The sequence below is a fragment of the Dreissena polymorpha genome, chromosome 4 (genome assembly GCF_020536995.1).
Source record: "Dreissena polymorpha isolate Duluth1 chromosome 4, UMN_Dpol_1.0, whole genome shotgun sequence".
NCBI classification, from domain to species: domain Eukaryota; kingdom Metazoa; phylum Mollusca; class Bivalvia; order Myida; family Dreissenidae; genus Dreissena; species Dreissena polymorpha.
The window spans coordinates 2,563,632-2,578,021 of record NC_068358.1 but is presented as its reverse complement, the minus strand read 5'-3'; the positions used below and the strand labels follow the sequence as shown (position 1 = coordinate 2,578,021).

The window sequence follows — 14,390 nt, the reverse complement described above, 5'->3', positions numbered from 1 at the left end:
ATCAAATTTAAGCTTGATCTTGCAGCTAAAAGTCATCGTCATCGTTAAATTGCTTTTCTTAAACGAATACGCATACATCGAACACTCATTGGCAAATGTAGACATAGCATTTGCCATCAACCGTAAATGCTGTCAGATACGATCTGACTTTGTGTTGGGTATAAACGGGGGCGTGAGAAATGTTGCTACTTTGCTAATAAGTACATTATTAAACGATACAAGGAAATTTGCAAACATAATTTCGTCGATTTTTCAAGCGACACTACCTTTACATGTTTCTTCGTGTATCCATAACATTTATGCCATTTGTTTGTTATTTGCTTGAAACAAAAAATCAGAGTAGGAATCTAATTTATTTTTATTTTGATATCTCGACATAACATTGCTTTTTATGAGTTCAGTTTTGAAGACGTTATCTAATTTCCGACGCCAGCGCCACGTTCCGACTCGACAGGGTTATGATATATGCGGCCGGAGATTAGATGTTCACATTGTTCCGATGTAACGTGATACATGTATTAACTAGCAGCGTACTCGATATTGTTCGTCGTGAGGAGAAATAATTGTCGCAAGGGCCGGTATACGGTGATCACTTAAACACTGGAGTTAACGTCATCATCTTTCAAATCTTTCAAAAACAATTAGATAAAACTTCTGGTTATAATACCGCAAGGGCCGGTATACGGTGATCACTTAAAACCTTGAGTCAACGTCATCATCTATCATATCTTTGGAAAACAATGAGATAACACTTCTGGTTATAATACCACAAGGGCCTGTATACGGTGAACACTTAAAAACTGGAGTTAACTTCATCATCTTTCATACATTTCGAAAACAATGAGATAAAACTTCTGGTTATAATACCACGAGGGCCGGTATACGGTGAACACTTAAAAACTGGAGTTAACTTCATCATCTATCATACATTTCGAAAACAATGAGATAAAACACGTCTGGTTATAATACCGATTTAATTGCTGCTTGCTCATATTACTGCAACGCCCCAACATTAACAAACGACGTCAACACAACTGTTCTTTTGTCGATAAAGATTATACATTTTTTGTTTGAAAAAAATAAAGATATTGTATTTCGCTTGTCATATAAGTGAATCGTGTAAAACGTAATAATTTGTTTCTAAAAAGCATTCAATTTAGATTTTTTTTAAATATTTGTTTTATTAATAAAGTGACGAAAAACAAAAACACTCACAATTATCCAGTGAACATGATTTATGTTTATATATCCGCTTTATCAATGTTTTTCTTTAGTTGACTAAGTCCCAAGTTAACTTCGTATAGTACGGTTTTAACAATTCTTTTAATCCAGATTAGAATAATGAGTATGGGCTCACTGAATCACAACTAGACATGCGCCATTTACAGACCAAATATCGATATTTAATTGGGATACGACAGGCGATCATGTGCGGTGCGTGTTCGAGTGTTTGACAAATATTGAAACACGTTATAACAGTAAACATTACAGACACTTAAACTGTCAGATAATGGGGACCATTAGCAGATATTGTCTGTAATAAATGTTGGACATGTAATGAATAGTGCGACATTATTGGATGTCAAATGGGTGGCATTGTTTATACAATCAAAATGAACAACCGCAAAAAGAACACACACCACTACCGCTTGCAACACAATTACAACCATCCCCTACCACCACTTATACCAACACATTAAAAAAAATACCATATTCACAGTAACAGCAACAACCTCCAATACATTCACCATAAACCTTAACTAGGATTATTAACAACACATCTAAACCGAACGCCAGCACCACCACCATCACAACTGCAATTATCAGCATCATTTTCATCAATTCATTAATCCCCTTTTCTCCTCATCATCATAATCGTCGTCATGTAGGTAAACCTATAGTAACTGATAGTTATCGATTGTTCAGGAAAATGACAACGATAATTATATAAGCATTTATTGTCAGATTTCAATATATAAACAACAAGAGGTGTGTTCGTCAGAAACACAATGCCCCCTATTGCGCCGCTTTGAATTTTTTTTTGACCTTTGACCTTGAAGAATGACCTTGACCTTGAACTTCCAGCACTCAAAATGTGCAGCTTTATGAGAACGCCGCTTTGAATGATTTTTTTTACCTTTGGCCTTGAAGGATGACCTTGACGTATGACCATGACCTTGAACTCCCACCACATAAAATGTGCAGCTTCATGATAACGCCGCTTTGAATTTTGTTTACCTTTGACCTTGAAGGATGACCTTAACCTTGAAGGATGACCTTGACCTGGAACTTTAACCACTCAAAATGTGCAGCTTCATGAGAACGACGCTTTATTTTTTTTACCTTTGACCTTGAAGGATGACCTTGACCTTGAAGGATGACCGTGACCTTGAACTTCCACCACTCAAAATGTGCAGCTTCATGAAAACGCCGCTTAGAATATTTTTTTTGACCTTTGACCTTGAAGGATGATCTTGACCTTGAACTTCCACCACTCAAAATGTGCAACTGCGTGAGATACACATGCATGCCAAATATCAAGTTGCTATCTTCAATATTAAAAAAAGTTATGGCCAATGTTAAAGTTTTCGGACGGATGACCTTGACCTTGACCTTTCACCACTCAAAATGTTCAGCTCCATGAGATACACATGCATGCCAAGTATCAAGTTGCTATCTTCAATATTGAAAAAGTTATGGCCAATGTTAAAGTTTTTGGACGGACAGACGCCATAAATTTGACATTTGACCTTGAAGGATGACCTTGACTTTTCACCACTCAAAATGTGCAGCTCCATGAGATACACATGCATGCCAAATATGAAGTTGTTATCTTCAATATTGAAAAAGTTATGGCCGATGTTAAAGTTTTTTTCGGACGGACAGACTGACTGACATACTGACACACCGACATACTGACGGACAGTTCAACTGCTATATGCCACCCTACCGGGGGCATAAAAACGTTAACAACGCCAATCGACTTAGCTACCAATACCAATACCAATCGAGCTCTCCAATACTGTAAGTGTAATTATCAGTTTGTTACGTCATTACTTTCGTCTCCAATTGTAAATCAGTAAGAATGAATTTACAGTAACTTAAAATACTTCGAAACGGGTAAATGCCTCGATACGTAATGATATTTTAAGACCAAATGTGCAAGTCAGGGGTCAATTAATTAACGTGCCAGCTATAATAGCAAAACTGTATGTATTCGATTTTTTTGCACACCATTGATTGTTTCTTAACGTAGCATGTGAAATTGAAAGTCAAGCATTAAAACTGCTGCACATTCAGACACAATAATGGAGGGCTAATGAACTCAAATAATATGCCTTATTTAGAAATCGGAACAGATCTAAAATTGATTCTATACGCATTCAATCGTTGATCCGTACAGCTTTTTAAGTAATTGGATTGTTCAATTAGAGTTTCTACTAAGGTACGGGTATTGTTATCCCCACGCTTTTTGAAAAAAAGGTGGGGATATTGTGGTTATCTCCGCTGTCCGTCCGTCTGTCTGTCCGTCCGTCCTGGCCACTATCTCCTCCTACACTAAAAGCACTAGAACCTTGAAACTTACACACATGGTAGCTATGAGCATATGTGCGACCCTGCACTATTTGGAATTTTGATCTGACCCCTGGGTCAAAAGTTTTAGCGGTTGGGGTGGGGCCGCGTCAGAAATTATCACTCATTTTTTTAGGTTATTTTACATTTACTTCTTTATTTCTACACCGATTCACTTCAAATTGATACTGGACCTCTCTTATGACAATACGGTCAATCTCAACCATGCATGGCCCCATTCCCAACCCTGGGGCGCCCCGCCCACATAGGCCACACCCACAAAAAATTTCCATCTACTATAATTTTTTCATTTCTACACGGATTCACTTCAAATTGATACTGAACTTTTGTTATGACATTAGGGTCAATCTAAACTATGCATGGCCCCAATCCCAACCCTGGGGCGCCCGCCCACATAGGCCACACCCACCAAAAAATTCCATTTACTATAATTTTTTCATTTCTACACGGATTCACTTCAAATTGATACTGAACTTCTCTTATGACATTAGGGTCAATCTCAACTATGCATGGCCCCATAACCAACCCTGGGGCCCCGCCCACATAGACCACACACACCCAAAATTGCCTTTACTATAATTTCTTCTTTTCTACACCGATTCACTTCAAATTGATACTGAACTTCTCTTATGACATTAGGGTCAATCTCAACTATGCATGGCCCCATAACCAACCCTGGGGCCCCGCCCACATAGACCACACCCACCCAAAATTGCCTTTACTATAATTTCTTCATTTCTACACCGATTCGCTTCAAATTGATATTGAACTTCTCTTATGACAATACAGTCAATCTCAACTATGCATGGCCCCATTACCAACCCTGGGGCGCCCCGCCCACATAGACCACACCCACCCAAAATTGCCTTTTACTATAATTTCTTTATTTCTACACCGATTCACTTCAAATTGATACTGAACTTCTCTTAAGACAATACGGTCAATCTCAACTATGCATGGCACAATTACCAACCCTGGGGCGCCCTGCCCACATATGTCACACCCACCCAAAATTGCCTTTTACTATAACTTCTTCATTTCTACACCAATTCACTTCTAATTGATGATAAACTTCTCTTATGACAATACGGTCAATCTCAGCTATGCATGGCCCCATTACCAACCCTGGGGCACACCTAGGTCAAACATTCGCCGTGGGGATACGCGTCGGCCTTTGCCGCGCCATTTCTAGTTAGAATTAATATTATTAACAAAATTTAAAAAAAACACATCACAAACATAAATAGCAGGTTTATACCCATATATGTACATGTTAAAGAACATTAACACAATGTTTATGTAACGCAAGTGCACGCAAATTATACACACACATACACACACAAACAACAATCATGTACCTGCTCATCTGTAAATGTTTTTTTTTAAACTATGTAATCCGTGCACAACAGCTTCTCAATTTGATGCCGCAGACGACATTTCGCTCGCAGACGACAACAGACGGCGCTTTATTGAGCCACTCGCGCGGATGCCGAGTTCTCTAAGTTTAATCGATGAGAATTTTCCGACTATGATGCTTGAAACCTCTATTTGCGATTTATCGGATTTTAGGGCCAAGGGTTCTTAACTGATATCACCAATACGTAATTGAAATACTTGACAGACACGCCGTAATTTGCATTCCTTATTTGCATTCTAATGTGTTCTTCAAATTGCTGTGCTTTCTTTAAAATTGTATTCAACACGTCCCTAAAGTTGTATAGTTGTGTGCAGCCGGGTTCCACAGGAAGCTCATGCGTTCACAACATTGCGCTTTGAAACGGTACGTACCCGTTTTCTTCAGTAAAGTTCACCATGTCTAACAACGTGATAGGAGCTTATTCCACACGGAAATCATTTTAAAACCATTATTATTATCTAATGGATGATGAATTTTTAGTCCGAACATGCTGATAAAGATTACGAGTAAATGTATGTGTTATATTTATTATTACCACCGGCTGTTGCACTTGTTCCGTGTTCAGTCTTCAGTAAAAACCATGACTCTGTATCGATCAATAGTTTTTTTCCATTCATATCGCCTAAGTAAATGTATGACATGAATGATACACGAAATACAATTTAGAAACACAGAAACGCGTCTATTACCGGTAAACTCAAGTATGTACATGTACTTAATATGTCATTGTTTTATTGTAGTGTATGTGAGTGGATGTCTTAGAAAACGTATTCTTTATATTTGCAGACAGCAAATTTGAATGCAAAAAAACAATGTTTTAACAATTAGTGCAAAACAGTTCAATGGTAATGACCCATTTTGTTTGGCTAAGTTTGAAAGCATTTGCTGTGATAGTACAACACAAGTTGTACACTGTGTGCGTATTGTTACCCGGAAAGATAGATGTGATTGCCGGGTTTATCTGAAAATGGGTTTTTTACGGGCAAGTTCCGAGACCCCCGGAAAGGTCTATTTTACCCCAGATATCAATTTAAAGTCCATTTTCTGCATTGTTTTATGCTTCATTTTCAAGCTGTTGATGAGCTGCACTCAATTTTGTTTGAATTTATTTTCAGGTTGTGACTGAATGCCTTGTTTTGAGGGTGTTTTGCAGACCAGTGGTTGTCGGCCTGGAGATTTTCAAGAAAAACTGTAGACTGCCCCCAAATGTAAACGCTTTCAGTATGTGAAATATGAGGACGAGAACGAATAGCAAGGGAGAATAACAAACAGTTAATACTGATTACTCCCCTTCGTTTATAAACGAAGGTTAGGCATCACTCGAACATGTCTTTTCATTACGTTGAATTCGGTATGCAATATTTTGATAAACAGTAACTCATTTTTTTATTTGAATATGGGTATGGGCAAATGTGAAGACAATCATGTGACAAAGGTAAGGCACGTTATCAAATATGTGAAAATGGTATCGGTTTTATCTTTTATCGTGCACAAGAAATTAACCAACACGATGGCCGGGAATCAATCCCTAATCATCTGATGTCAATCACTTTTATCCAAAGAGGCAGCTGAGGCCCGAGCACGGCTCGTGGATGGTTACCATGATGTCGATGCAGAGTGTCGTCTGATGACTGGCGTTGTCAACCAGGTTGAGGTTGATGTGGTAGTCGCCCTGGAAACATAATATCTTGTTTATTGAGCCGCGTTCTGAGAAAACTGGGCTTAATGCACGTGCGTTAAGTGTTGTCCCAGATTAGCCTGTGCAGTCCACAGTTGACACAGGCTAAAGTAATCAGGGACGACACTTTCCGCCTTGACTGGATTTTTGTTAAGAAAAGACATCCTTCAAACGAAGAATTGAATGAAGGCGCAAAGTGTCGTCCCTGATTAGCTAGTGAGGATCAGCTAAAGTCATATTTATTAAGCCTTGTGTTCCTTATTTAACAGATACACTATTGAATATGAGATTGTATAAGTATCAAAAGAAGTAAATGAACGTTATTTTTGAATGTTTTGAAATTTTGATGGCATCAATATCCTTTTAGTGCGAATAACTCATAGTCGCGAAAAATGGCCTTTTCCAAATAAGCAGCTGTGATGTCACGAAGCCAGATAAAGACAGTCAATTCAGCCACCATCATTTTGCTTAAAAAGTGTATGTTTGTTTACAATTAAAGTATTGAAGGAGTACATTTTTTTTAAATAATTTCGTTGATGTGATTACAATAAGTCGCACGTGTTTTTTCTTTAAATGGCGTAGCCCCAAGGCCATAGTAATGATACAAATTTCTGAACATTCGATTGGCAGGCTGCCAAAAACCAAACCCCAAAACTCCGATTTACCACTTAATTCATGCGCAATAAAAGAAATTCTTCGCAGATCTCAATAACCCGTCTTGTAAATACAGAACTATAACATGTTAGTGTTATAAAAAGTGTAAAAACGTATCATTGAAGCAAAATTGCTAAGCATTGGCTACGACATAGTTTTTCTTGTTTACATATTCATGCTAGAATAAGTTCCTCACTTGACGGTCTAGGCCAAAAAGATACGAGTGTTTACGGAGACAGTAAGAATAAGTTTTTTCTGAGACATTTTTAAGACATTATATTTGGTATTTATAAACATAGTTTAAATATTATTTTTTTTATTTTGCGTTAACAAGACATTCCAGAAAAAAAAAAAAAAAAAAAAAAAACAAACAAATAAATATTCACGATCATTCTCGGAAATAGACGAAGTAACCGGATATGTTATTTCACTGCGCAGATCGAGTGTGCAAATCGAGCGCGAAAAGTTCTACGTGAGACAAAGTGCACAATCTGTACACCGTTCTTAATCAGGGTAAGTGGATCTGTAGAGTTAAACAAAAGGTTATCGTTCCCACCACCAGTATCGTGTAGTCCTCCACCGTCTATGTACACTGTTGTATATACACAAATATTGTCTTTTCTTACAGTCTCTGAGTTTCTGCACTCAACCGCTAGGGTCAATCCGCATAAATTCAGAGAAAGGGAGAAATTCGGACAATACATCCTAAATGCAGTTTACGTCACACTTAATCTAGCCTGGGGCTTTCAGCGCTTTGATTTCTGTTAGCTCTATCGAGATTGAAATTCAATACGCAAGACCTTAACATCGCCAAAATATCAGAGGCGTATTTAGGTGGGGGGCTAGGGGGCTAAAGCCCCCCCCCCCCAGCTGGCTGGCTATATATGATTTAAAAAAAAAAGATCCCCTTACAGTTCCAATCCACTTGTGTATTTCCTGTCATATGGCCCTAATTAGGCCATTAACAGCTGTCAATTTGTGTGATTAGCCCCAGGCATGTGTACAGACGATCTAACCTTCGCCAGCTCAACTGCACGCTTCATTGACTGTAAGTGATAAACTGCGCTATTTGATTGGCTGAAGGAGATACATTCAACTTATGAAATTCATCGATACATTTAGCTATAGGTAAATGTTTACAAATGGCTGCCGCATGTGACTTGTGAAAAACAATATCCTCCAATTACCTTCAGTCGAGCGGTTAAGGAAACAACTAAAATAATTTCTGAATGAATTCAAACATTGCCGCAATAAACGATGTACCTAAAAAGATTTATTTCATTCCTGTTTAATTCATGTCAAAATTGTTTATTTAGAGCGTGTTTAACCACACAAAGCCGATAGTTCCATACACATCCGCAAATGACATACACTTCGCGCAATGTTTACCTTGAGTCGAGAGGTAACATCCGAAAAGCGAGAGTACTCGATTGCAATAGACATGAGGTCAACAAAACTTCGAAAATTCGATTCACTGAACAAATTTAGAGAAACCGAAAGATTAATTTTACTTTTTTATAACTTTTATTTACCATTTAATAAGTTTCTGTTTTAACGGTCGATCTTCTTTTGAGCAACATTGACATGAAAAAGTGCTCAAGAACTGAAAACAAAACAAAACAACGTTCGCAATTTGTTCCAATACAATTTCGGCATATATATTACTATTCAAAGATTTGATAAAATTATCATCAAATCGGGACAGGGTATACCCACTGAACATGTGAATATCGGCATGTCTCATATTTTCGCGATGTGCGCGCACAGATTGTTCCTTGCAACAATTTCTGGGAATCGTGAAAAGTAAACGAATTTTCTTTAAAATAAATCAAATACTTGAAATTATGTGTTTACACTAGCGCAGTGGTCTGCAATTTATGCGCAAGTTTAATTAAGAGTACCGAAAAAATGCATGGAAAAGGCATAAATTTGGACTATTTCTGTTGAAGTAAGATTTTTAATGCAATTAAAAAAAAAATCTTATTTTAAGCTTAGTAATGTTATTAAAACAAAATACTGGTTTGAGAGACATTTGATTTACCCCTGTGTGTCTGTCTGTCTGTGTGTCTGTGTGTCTGTCACACTTGATGTCTAAACTCAAGTTCTTGTTTTACATGCACTTTTATCATGCAAAATGCTGATTAGATAGCATGAAATTGCATCATTTGAAGGTACCATTTAAAAAAAAAATCAACGACGGAAGGGGACACCCCTCCCGCACCCTCCCCAGTTGAGGCCCCCCCTCGGAAAAAATTCTGGATACGCCTCTGAATATTATCTCCTATTTTTGCTTAGTATATTCAGAGTCTTACCGCAGCAAACACTGCGAGGGCGGACGGAAGTGACGGAATGTGGATGTGGGCGTTGCTCACTGTGAGAGTCTGCGCTGGTATGGGACACGCGTCGACGCCACTGCTGTTCAACATGGCCTTGATCTGCTGCCCCAAACCGGCGGCTACACCCAACCAGTCCTCGGCGATCATCTTGTCTGGCAGTCCACAGATGTCGTCATACGTGCTAGAAAAATACGTGCGTTCATAGCACAGGTGTTGGGCGCGTGGCCAAGTCATTTTAACACTATCAATTTGTCATAAAACAACATTTTTTATCATTAAAAAAAATCTGATATGATATACAGTATATAAATCATATCAGAATTATTTTTTTTAATGATAAAAAATGCTGTTTTATGACAAATTGATAGTGTTCAAGTGACTTGGCCACGCGCCCAATACATGTGGTTCATATAAGGTCATGCTTGCTTGAAAACAGTTTTTATAGTTTTTATATAAGCTGAAAGCGTAAACAATCGGCGTCACAATTACCCGAAAACGAGTGCACACGAAGTCATACATACTTTCAAACGAATGCACATATCGTTACACATGTGGACACAAATGCACATTTAAACGCGTGCGTACTAGAAATGGTAATTACAAGAAAAATGTGATGCTTATTGAGACATTTGCCAGTCCACTTAATTTTGGATAGAACCCTCATGGCTATTTAATCGTTAAGCGGCTCTCTTTTAAAAGTTGTGCGCACGATCATGGAAGACAAAATAAAAACAATACATGGTAAAATAAAACGTTGACACGCATTTTGTTTTCGCAATTTAACTCGATGCTCCCACAAACCATTTGACATATAACATACCTAAGAATATATTAGCTTCGCTTTGATAAAAATGGGGTTTTATGCACATGCGTAAAGTCTTGTCCCAGATTACCCCATGCAGTCCACACAGGCTAATCAGGGACGAAACTTTCCACCTAAACTTTATTTTTTGCTGAGAAGAGACTTTCTGTAAAATAATAATACCAAAAAGCGGAGAGAGTCGTCCCTCATCAGCCTGTGGGGACTGCACATTTTAAACTGGGACATTACACGCACTACGCACATTCATTAAGCCCCTTTATTCAAGAGGGCGGCTCATATTCAATAGAGTATACCAAGATCCAATGTGGTTGATGCATGGTATGGGGATCTCGAGCAGGAATGTTTTCCTCTTCGCACTAATGGTGAGGGAGGAGCTGCCGATCGGGGCGCTTGAGGTGCCGCTGAGGCTCAGCACCATGTCCCCGGGGACCTCTACTGGGTCGGGACCAACCTGAATGCTTTCCACGTGGATCGGCGACCCGGCAGGGGCTGGACACAAATTAGGTAGCAGATGATATAATGCACTTAACAATTATATATATTTTGCCGGCTGTTCATAGCATTTTTTGTCACGTTGCTTTTACAGAGTATTCGACTCTAGTGGCCATTATTAAATGAAATTGTGTCCAAGTTTCACATCATGGCCTATCCCGCATGATAAGAGGTGTGGTTGTGTCATTTCACGTTGATATGGTATTGCTGTAGAAGACACAGACAACACGTTTGCATGTATAAATGGAGAAATTTACAATATTATGAAGAAAATAATCAATTATTTGATTATCTCAATGCATTAACATCATGCATTAACGTCTGATTTGTAATAAATACATCACAAACCAAAGTATAAGGCAGGGTATAATTATCCTTCATTATTTGGAAATTCAAAGATCTTTACATGCAAGATTTTATGTATTTGATGTAAGATAATTGAATTGATTTTATTCGCGACCTTTTGTATATGAATTCATTGAATAATAAGACTCACTTATGCTTCGTAAATAAATGTAAAGGATTAGTATCAAAGTTTTTAAATCGCGCTTGTTGTCTTTTAAAGAGCAATGTTAGTAAATGTGTAAATGTTAGTCGAGTAATGTGTAAATGTGAGTGTAATGTGGACTAGGGCTTTCAAAGTCCACGGATGTAAACATAGAGAAAACATTGTTATGGTAATCAGAGGAAGATGGCATCGGCATAGGGAAGCATAGGAGGCGTTTAAATTGTGTCAAATATGTAAATCTGTAAAGAACGCGCACGTTGAAGAAGAACGCCATGTTGTATTTGACTGACATCTGTACACTGATATAAGAACTACTCTTTACCAACATATGTTTTTCATAGAGGGATATTTCAACAGTGTTGATAAAATTTAAATACATAATGTCCAACTTCCACACAAATTAGCTCAATTTCTCGTTCAAGCCCGTTTTGTTAATACAACAGAAGATGTAACAGACAACTAAGGGAAATCCATAACTAATGTTTCAGAAAGAAAAGTAAATAAATTGGATGAAAGACGGATAACTTATTTATTGTTAAATCGCATAAAACTCATTTGCAAACATATAAACGACTTCTGTTTGCGTAACTTACAATATGCACTAAAATGTGTAAATATGTATATCAATATGTTCACTTTACAGATAATCAGTATATTATGAATGTTTAATATATGTTTGTATTTCGTAAAAAATACGACAATTGAGAAGCAAGTTAGATATTTAGCTTACGAAATACCATGTTCTCTTGTATTTTTAAAACACATATCGCAATAATAAACAATTACGTACTTACTCACTTATACTAGTACATCTCTAAAAGGCAAATATAAACCACACTTTCCACTCGAACTCATTGCATTTTGATAAATTTCGATGAAATATTTAACATTAAATTTAATCAGGAATGAGTAAATTGCGTTGGACTAAAATCAAATTATAACTAACCACAACTCTTCCAAGAAAACGCAGCCTCGCCGCTAACGAACAGAGCAAACAACGCCGTGAACAAATGGACCGCCGTCATCCTTAAGCTTTACTCCTATCTCTGTCAATGTAGCACAGAGCATTCTGAATATTCGTGACCCCTTTTGATTGGCCAATCATTCCGGTTTGGTCTGAAAATGGTCTCTTCTGACACGCGTCCCTGGATGATAAGGGAATATTGCCCCCTTTTCCCTCCATGGAGCGATATAGTTGTTGTCATTAGTAGGACAGTAAAATTGAAATGGGTTTTATCGCTCGACAAAGGTACAATGACCTCCTTATGTGTTTTATAATGAACAAGGCCACACCATGTACAAAATTAATTGCATAAACATTATACAATACCAAAGCACAATCAATGATAAAGACACTTCCAACTTACTGAAGTTGTATAAGTAAAAAACCGAATTACCATTATTGGTTAATAAACGTGTTTAAACTTATAAAACCGAACCAAAATTAGTTTACATAGTTTATATGAGTACATACAGTTCACTTTATTAAAACTTATTAAAAATAAGAGACAAAACACCTTCAGATGCATTTTTTCAGTATTTTATCGCTCACTGTGCTGAAATACTTTCTTAAAAACCAAAAATAAATAAGACATGGCATCGGCATAGGGAAGCATAGAAGGCAATAAAGAAAATAAAGAATGTTCGTTTCTTTCGGTGTGATATCCGCATCAACATAAGTTGACAATACAAATAACATTTATTACTTTTGTTGGTAGATGTGTGATCCAGAATCCAGCTTAATACAATATTTAGCCGCTATATTACTGGTTCTAATTTAGTAGCCGACGAAACTGCACATGCAGCGTCAAAACATTACGTCACGTGCACTGAATCTGAACAAAGTTCTATCAAAATTGTATTTATAGTTCTTTGATCTGAAACAGCTGGCAAATAATCCTAAATTGCATGTGGTTTACATACAGATATATTGAACGGTGTTGTACGCTACGTCACGTAATTTTGATAAATTTTGTAATTTTATTTATGATTATTTGTTAGGTTTCGATTCGGATCTGTTTCGTATCAAGTGTATTAATACGTTTATTAACTGATTTATAGCCTTCTGGGTAAAGAAGTAGTTCCATGTAGACATATTTGTGAATACGATATACATACCTAAATAAAAATGTCGGCGTTACCCAACGGTTTACATATTAAAAACAAAACTTACTTTCTGGGCGGATATTCCGTGCGTGTTTTACCGGAGGATATCTCGGTCTCTTTGACATAAGGAATACCGACTAAGTAAACTTTGTAGACGTGTAATATATGTACCCAAGCATGTGCGCAAGCGATGCGATTATAAAGTAGCTTTGTTGCATGTGGCTAATAAACGCTGTACCTTACAAAGTTTGATTCCTTTTTATATTTGAACCGCGCTCTTAGAAAACCGGGTTAAATGATGTGCGTTAAGTGTCGTTCCAGATAAGCCTGTGGTCCAAGGGATACTTGCATGAGATGTTGGTGAACTGTACACCAGTCATAATTGCATTGGACTCAGAAGTGATCATGGTAGTCTGGGACGACACTTTTCGCTTTTACGGTATTTTTATGGTATTTTTTTGTAGTTTGACAGCCTAAGCATCGACATGATGCACTCTGGGTATGGCGATACTTTGATAACAGATGACACTTCGATAACAGAGAACAACAAATGCCACGCGCGAGAGGTTCGTCATCTTTTTGCATTTATGTTCTGTTCATTTGGTTTACATTAACGGAACATTGTTTTGCCGATTAATGGTATAGCACTCCGTATTGCGAAGAAAGAAATTCGCAGAAGATTATATAAAAAACGATAAAATTCCATCTATAAACAGCATGAATTGGTTGATCAGTACACATTTTAACAAAATAGAAATATTTCGAAATAAATCAGAACGTGC

General features: G+C 37.4%; 2 protein-coding genes across 3 annotated transcripts in view; both read right to left on the bottom strand.

Moving 5' to 3' along the window:
- LOC127879092 (serine/threonine-protein kinase DCLK1-like) overlaps positions 1–5,058 on the bottom strand; it is a 41,888-nt gene extending 36,830 nt beyond the window's left edge. Inside the window, exon 1 of one of the 2 annotated variants that reach the window (XM_052425701.1) lies at positions 4,953–5,058. In XM_052425701.1, coding sequence (XP_052281661.1) covers positions 4,953–4,960 — 8 coding nt within the window. In that variant the 5' untranslated portion in view covers positions 4,961–5,058. Of the gene's footprint in view, positions 1–1,215; positions 1,388–4,952 lie in introns of those variants that run through there. The other variant, XM_052425702.1, reaches the window with a different exon arrangement.
- A 1,421-nt stretch (positions 5,059–6,479) lies between these two features.
- LOC127880023 (ganglioside GM2 activator-like) lies at positions 6,480–12,582 on the bottom strand. The gene is made up of 4 exons (XM_052427236.1): positions 12,449–12,582; positions 10,796–10,991; positions 9,656–9,860; positions 6,480–6,683 (listed from the first exon to the last, which is right to left on the bottom strand). The coding sequence occupies exons 1-4, from the start codon at positions 12,525–12,527 to the stop codon at positions 6,564–6,566; spliced, it is 600 nt and encodes a 199-aa protein (XP_052283196.1). The 5' UTR covers positions 12,528–12,582; the 3' UTR covers positions 6,480–6,563.
- Positions 12,583–14,390: the final 1,808 nt, after the last annotated feature.

Coding starts and splice junctions, on each gene's coding strand:
- LOC127880023 (XM_052427236.1), bottom strand. CDS start 12,527: ATGACGGCGGTCCATTTGTTCACGGCGTTGTTTGCTCTGTTCGTTAGC. Junction 10,992..12,448: donor GTTTTCTTGGAAGAGTTGTG/GTTAGTTATAAT, acceptor ATTTGTGTCCAG/CCCCTGCCGGGTCGCCGATC. Junction 6,684..9,655: donor CCCTCGCAGTGTTTGCTGCG/GTAAGACTCTGA, acceptor TTATGTTTCCAG/GGCGACTACCACATCAACCT.